The sequence below is a fragment of the Penaeus japonicus genome, unplaced genomic scaffold (genome assembly GCF_977035675.1).
Source record: "Penaeus japonicus unplaced genomic scaffold, GWHDUDI00000001_assembly GWHDUDI00000030, whole genome shotgun sequence".
Lineage (NCBI taxonomy): Eukaryota > Metazoa > Arthropoda > Malacostraca > Decapoda > Penaeidae > Penaeus > Penaeus japonicus.
In genome coordinates, this window is record NW_028234432.1 from 14,640,808 (window position 1) to 14,648,307 (window position 7,500).

Sequence of the window (7,500 nt, forward strand, 5' to 3'; positions counted from 1 at the left end):
ATGCTGTCTCTGGTCGCGTTTTCGTCCAGCATACTAAGAAGTCTTAGGACACTTCTTTAATGCTGAGGTGCTCCTTCTAGAACCTGATTTCGTTTTCCTTTTTTCGGATATCATATATCGATGTGTCTAATCTACGCCTTCTTATCTTTTAATTTAAATCGCATATCAAGGGGTTGGTTATAAAACTTGATTACCTTTTTCTTTCTCGTAAGTCGTATACTTGACTGCCATCTCGTCTTTTAAATCATTTCAGTTGCTTCTGATTACCTGATTACTCTCCCCAAAAGTATAGAATTAATGTTGTTTACCTGTGATTTCTCCCTAGAGGATTATCCCTCTTAATCTCCTCGTAATTCTTCGGAGATTCCCTTGACAGTATAATCTCCACTGATGGCTTACTCTCCCAACCGAACTGATCCATTATTCATTCTATAGTTATTATCATAATTTATCATAACGCTAGCGGTTCACCTACCCTCCTAATATATTAAGTAATTAACTCCCCTATCCATCAATGGAAATTATTTCTCCCTGTGTTTCCCCGAATTTCAAATTCCGACTAGTTCCGTAACGAACTTAACCGATCTCCCTAACATTCTGAGACCGCCTCTCCCCAGCCATTTCCCGTTCAACCAACAATCAACATAATCCAAACTTCAATCACTCCTAGGTCCTTTAATCTGATGAAAGTTAGATCAAATCTACTATCTTCCCATTAACCTAATCCCATTTCTCCTTTAACCTCCCTAAATATCGAGCACAAACACCTTAGGAACTCAGACCACTTCTTCCATCTTCTTGACAGCAGCAACTATGGCGACGAGACTGGCGAACCTCTTGGTGATGGTGTTCCTCTGCGCGACGTGTGTCAGAGCCGAAGAGGAGATTGAGCTCGACATGTCAGATATGGAAGCGAGTGAGAAGACTATTCTCACAGTGGCCGATGCAGGTAATGATAAATTGGGTTGCCTTCCGTTTCTATTGGTCTTTTAATTTCCTTGTCTTAATTATCTGTGTCTTTGTGTCATTCTGCCTTCTTCTTTTTTTTTCTGTTTCGTGTTTATTTCATCATAATCTATTTCTTCCACATTTATATTTTATTGTCTACATTGTTATTGTTTTTTTTGTCTTCATATACTTCTTGTTTCTTGTATTTCTACTTTTCTTCTTAAAAGTTTTGTTTCTTTTAACTCAATTATTTACGCATCTTATATACCCTTACCTTTAAATTTATTTATTTATTTTTTCTTTGTCCTGAAATGAAGTTAAATTTTCTACTTGGTGTCGTATATCATCGTTCATTTGAATTTCACCTTTTTTCTTTTCTTTCTTGCATGTATTCAATTTCATAAATATCTTTACTTCATTATGCTGCTGAATACCTTTTTTTCAAAATATGTTTGTCGCAGAATTTTCAATTTAATAAAAATACAATTAACTGTTAGGATGTTAGTGTTACAGTGTAATATGTGATAAAAATATTTCTTTTTACCGCATTCAGTTTGCCAAAGATTTTCTTTGTTATATTCCATAAACTTGTTAAAGCATAAACGAACACCAACTGTCATGCATACACTTAATTCACCAATATTTTCACAATGTGCTTTGATTATTGCTACAAATGCCTCTTTGTGTATATTTTGCATGTTGATTTGCCACTCATCTAATTGTTTTGCTTGGGTTACATAGACATCCATGGTCAATATCCGCCTCAAACACTATCCACCAGCACCCACATCATCACAATCAACATACAAGATTCCTTTTAATGAATTCCTTTGGCCTGAATACCTTGGTAGGGATTCGGAAGTGCAGGGCCTTTAGACAAAAGGAGAAAGAGCAATAGTTTTTACAGTATATAGACTCTCGATGCCTTACCGCTCGCTTACTCCGGACCGCAACCCCCTACAGTCGCCGTGAGGGCATTGGTGGTGCAGCTTTCCATGGGAGGACTCCTACTCGCTGGTTCTCTCTACATTCTGTTGCTCCTCTTCGCCCCCTATTCTGAAACGCCGCGAGCACTGAGCGGGGGTGTTACGGGTTTCCTCGGACGTGTGTTGAACAGGTGAGTTTCAATCGGAGGAACTTGTCTGAGACGATGGTTCCTCCTCCCGTACAGGCACGCAATTGGCGCTGCTCACTCAGCTCCCCGTCGTGGTCGTCTTCTTTGTCGGCGTCCTTCTGCTGGTGAGGGAACTCCTGATTTGGCTGAAGACCGCGGGAGCGATAGAGCGGAGGGAAGACTACTCGCACCCCTACCCCTATGGTCCTTACTCAGGCAACCCTCGTTACAACTACCGCCAGGACTCGACATACCGCGTCAAACGAGACTCCGATAACCTCCTTATACGGGTCCTCAACAGGTGGGTGGCGCGTGTGCATGTCCTACTGGTGCTGCTTACGTCATTGGAATGCTGAAGGACTGAGCTTTGATCGAGCCTGTGGAAGGTTCTGACCAACTGGGGCAAAGGTGTCCCCTTCCCCTAGTGGAATATCCACGCCCTGCCGCTACCCACCCTGTAGATTTAACCTAAGAGGCTGGAAATCGGAGGTCGGCCGCCACTTCTACGTTCATACTGTACTCAGAAGGTCACAGTCAGTTTACAAACAGAGGAGGATGAGTAACTGACCCTGTCTTTCGTTCCCATTATTTCGGGAAGTAGCCTATTTAGGCCCTAAAGGTAGACAGTGCCTGAGACGAAGAAAGTAAAAGACGATAATGTTCTGCATTCATACTAGAAAAAATATTCCTGAGACCAATTTTACATTACCTGGAAGAGGTAATATAAGACTTATGGTGCGTCAGGTCTTTCGTAGATATGATCATGTAGATACGGTCTTCGAAAATTCACGAAGCAAAAATTCACAAAGGAAACATTTTCAATAATCAAATACCAAGGACTCACTTGCCCGACCCATCGTTACCTTCGGCGGTAACTGATTTTCACAAATATCATAACAAATCTCCCAACACCCATAAATACTAAAAAAAATCACGATTACCAAGGCACCCGCGTACTTACAACACCTCGAGAAACTAACCCCACTGCACCCATGCTGACGCTTATGCTTCGTAGTAGCTTGATAGACGCACCGTCGTGCTCTCTTGTCCCTTCGAAACGGCTTTTCACTGTAGCTTGTCCGCTTCGCACCCTTGACTGATTTTGATATTGTTAAAGTAGGAGATTTAACGTCTTTTCACTCCGGCGAGAACACTAGTCTGAGAGAAGGTTCCTCCCCCACACAGGTGAGACTCTTTTTCGGTACGTCGTTGGGGTCGTCATCATTTCCGCCTTTATCATGTCTATGCGGCAAGTGGGCCTGGCCGTGCTAGTCAGCCTAGATGACAAAGGCGACCCTGAGGAGTTGCCTTCGAACAACACCCGCCTCGACTATCATACGTACTACCCAGACTACGCGAGCTACGGGAACTACAGAGCTCTGAGACGCAACGAGTCCTTCCTTGTACACGTGCTGAAAAGGTGGGTGTGGTGTGACTACGAGAGATGAGGCTCTCTGGAGGACCTGTAAAAATCCTTAACTTGAGAGCTCGCGCGACCTCAAGTTCATTCACTTTGGCCTTTGGTTTGCTGGAGGTTCCTGCTGTCAACTTTGGTAGGAAAAAGAGAAGTAATCTATTAAGAAACAAAAACGGTGAGACATTCTGCCCTTCCAAGTTCTTATGATTTATAGGAAGAGGAAGCTTACATTATCAACTCAAAAGTAAAAAGCTCGATATCATATTCTCACATTCCACATGTGGACATGGTGAGAGAAACCAAGCCAATACCCTGGACACCATGTGCAATCAAAGAACATAATTGCCAACCCGTGACCCAAGGAACTATACAAGAAATGCAAGGAATCTTGCATCGCAATCAGTCATATATTAATCCAAACGAGTCTTCGAGATCGTAAATACGAAAGACCATATCTGAACAAGAATACGAGCAAAGACGAAGAATAACGACCTCTTGGTTCTCCTCTCCGTCCATGCGGTCATCAGTAGAATACCATATGCAAAGAATTGAAGTTCTTTGTATCAAGAATCATCCACATCAGTTGCTTTTTGGTTTGTCACAGCTTTCAATAACATGCATTAGTAATACTAATACAATAGGTCGCTAATCGTTACAAACATAAGGATCATTTGGTTCATTACTGCTCATAAATGTATTTCATATTAGGTTCCTCATCACTCATGTATCAAAGGCATGTAAATATAGTCATTAGCCATACACTCAGATTATAGCTGTCTATTAATTTTATCGGTTTAGGTCCTGTCGGGGATCTCAGCGTATACTTCAAGACCATATAACTAAATCAATTGCCTCAGTGACAATAAAAATAGGAGTAGATAACACGTAAGGACTTGTGTACAAAAGTCTCTTCTTGACGCACCTGAACTTGAACGATGATAATTTCCGTAATTGTTTAAATGGGCGACAAAAGACAGGGCAATCTTCGCTTCTATGATTATCGCCATTTCCAAAATCCGTTTGTGTATATAGTGTAAAGTGAAACTTCTCCCAATCAGCTTCATTGCCAATAATTTTAATGTGCTTTGCCCCAGTGTATAACATGCTACAATTAGTATACTAATTCAGGTTGCATTAGGCTCACTAATTTCTATAGATATAAGTTCCATTACGTTTGTCAAGGCTCATCATTCACATTAGGCTCATCTCCCAGACATTCAAGCCATGCCTATTTATCCCCTCCACATGCAGGGAATATTAGGCAAAGCAACACCCCTCCACCCAGGCCGCACCGGTAGCCCCGGTGCGACCAGATCACCACCTCCCACAAGTGCAAAGCCTCATGATGACATAGGAAAACGCCCACAGACAGGCTGATGGAACTGATCCTGACCTTTGGCGGATCAGCAACGTTCGTGTACGGCGTTTACACCCTTCTCCACATCATCTTTGGACCACTGTTCATCGGGAGACGTAGACGTAGCATTTCAGCTCGCCTTTTCGAGGTGTTGCCGGGGAGGCTCGGACGGGAGGCCGGAGACCCCGATGGCAAGGGTATCTTGGGACGAGCGTTGAGCAGGTGAGTCCAGTCGCGAGGAACATGTTTGAGAGATGGTTCCTCCTCCCTACACAGAGACAACGGACAAGATCGTAATCCAGCTGTTCATCATGGGAGCTCTGGTTACTGGCTATTTCGTCCTGATTCGAGAACTGGGCTTGGCTGCGCTCACCAGAATCGATATCGAGTTACTGGAAAAGACTTTACTGGAACTCTTCTCCTCCCGAAGCGACTATTTCGATGAACCACCGTCATTCCTGGACTACCCAGATTACTCGGGCTACTCGAGCTACTCGAGTTACAGCACAGACGGGAGTTACCGGTCCTTGGGTCACGGCAAGTCCTTTCTTGGAAGAATTCTCAACAGGTGGGTGATATGCGTTCGTTCGCTCTGTCGCCAGGTAAACTGCAGGGCAACAGAGGCGGTACTAGGTTCTTTGACCGGGCTTCCTGACATGGAGGTCATGTGTGCTTCCTTTTTGCCTTCTGGGAAATCAGGTCAGTTGATTTTTTGATCCACGTTCCATAGTGTCGCTTTTATTCACAGAGGATGCCAAGTATTTGGCGTATGCTTTTCATCGCAAATCATGACAATAATTCAAACCGTAGACACGAAATGCCAAGATTGAATAATATAAAAGATAAATAGCTAAATTAATGGATAAAGGATTATGACAACTTTCAAGGATTAATCTGATTATACCTAACGTTTAGTGACAACAAAAACCCGTCAAATGATCCTGTTATCAAGTCATTAACAATGATTATCATAATCTTAATATGAGACTGCAAATGGCAAGCTGTTCGTTTCTTTAGATGGAGAAATTGGGAAGTTAAAAGGGAAAGGTGATGATGATAATAGTGTCCATGATAATGCTAGTAATGATAAAGATAACAATGTTAATAATAGTAAGATAATGATAAGAATATAATAGTAATAATAATAATAATAATAACTATAATAATAAAAATAATAATGATAATGATGACTATAATGATGCTTTAAAAGACAATTTGGCATTTTTTATAAGAAATAAAATGGAAGGCTATACGGAAAGAGGGGAAAAGACATTAAACTTCAGACAATAAATGGAATAACATTCGATAAAAGGAAGATAGGAAGAAGAACATATATTTGTTTACTTTCATGTGATAGATCATTCGTTATATTGCACATATTTACTTCTCGTTTTTCCTGCATGTGTGATTAGCCAGGTAAGTTGAGGTCTGTTCACATTATAGAAATGCTTTTGACAACTGTAAATATAATCTAAGCAAATAGACGGCTAATGTTTATACCTGTATATAAAAGTTTAACATCACCATTTACCTTCGCAATAACTTTTTTCTTTGGATATAATGATGACATAATCTTATTAAAAAAACAATTTTCAAAGATGGAATTGTATTCACTGATCAATATATTTACGAAATACATTAAAAATCAATGCAGCATAAGCAATATTGAATTAAAGAAAAAAAAACGAACATTAGTGCAACACATTTCACAATAAACAAACAACACATTCCGTCAACACCAGCGTTATAACGAGGCGCGTATCTTCTTGCAGTATTGACCTGATGGATGTGACCTTTGGCGTCATGGACGTGGAGGATGACAGCTGCAGGAGGCGCGCCGTGTGCGAGCTCCAGAGGGCAGCTTCAAGGATGCCTTTCTTGGGGTCCTTCTTAGAGAACATTAGGTGAGTGGGGGCAGTTGGTTTAATCTGTGTGGAAGACTTGTTTTCGAGCATTTGTGTGTGTATATATATATATATATATATATATATATATATATATATATATATATATATATAATATATATATATAATATATATATATATATATACGCAATATATACTATCACACACATATTATACACAATATATACACACACACACACACACACACACACACACACACACACACACACACACACACACACAATGATTTCTTTGAATCACATAATTAATTTCTTGATAAGCATCACACACCGTTGCTTACAATACTTCTATAGCATTATTCCCTGTAACCAAACGATCCCCGCTTCATTTCTTCTTCCTCCCCCTTTCATCCTGCAGTCCTTCGATTAACGGCATGGCGAAGTACAAGGAAGCCCAGCAGTCAGGATCTGCCTTGGAGGACTGCAAGCTCCTCTTCGAGTGTCCTTATTCCTTCTTGGAGACCAACTAAGGAGAATATAAAAAGGGACCTCTCCCAAGGCCTCAAGCGTTTCGAATTTCGGATCCGAGGTTTCTCGAACCTACGAACCTTCGACTTCATATGCTGATGTGGATTGGTTTCGTTGCCATTGTTGATGTTTTGTTATGATTAATGTTACGGAACAGGAAGGCACTTTACGTTCCTTTATTTCAGTAAGGTAGTCTTCCGTATGTCTTGTTGTGTCCTATACTTCTTCTCTTTAAGTTTCCGTAGACTTAAAGAACAATAGATAACCTGATC

At 40.9% G+C, this 7,500-nt stretch overlaps 1 protein-coding gene across 2 annotated transcripts in view; it reads left to right on the forward strand.

The window, feature by feature from the left end:
- The window catches only part of LOC122262586 (uncharacterized), a 10,337-nt gene that overhangs the window by 1,867 nt on the left and 970 nt on the right, over positions 1–7,500 (forward strand). Inside the window, exons 2-5 of one of the 2 annotated variants that reach the window (XM_086555083.1) lie at positions 806–949; positions 5,113–5,404; positions 6,609–6,740; positions 7,119–7,500. The exon at positions 7,119–7,500 is cut by the window's right edge and continues 970 nt beyond it. In XM_086555083.1, the coding sequence (XP_086411209.1) occupies positions 814–949; positions 5,113–5,404; positions 6,609–6,740; positions 7,119–7,230 (672 nt within the window). In that variant the 5' untranslated portion in view covers positions 806–813 and the 3' untranslated portion in view covers positions 7,231–7,500. The remainder of the gene's footprint in view (positions 1–805; positions 950–5,112; positions 5,405–6,608; positions 6,741–7,118) is intronic. The other variant, XM_086555084.1, reaches the window with a different exon arrangement.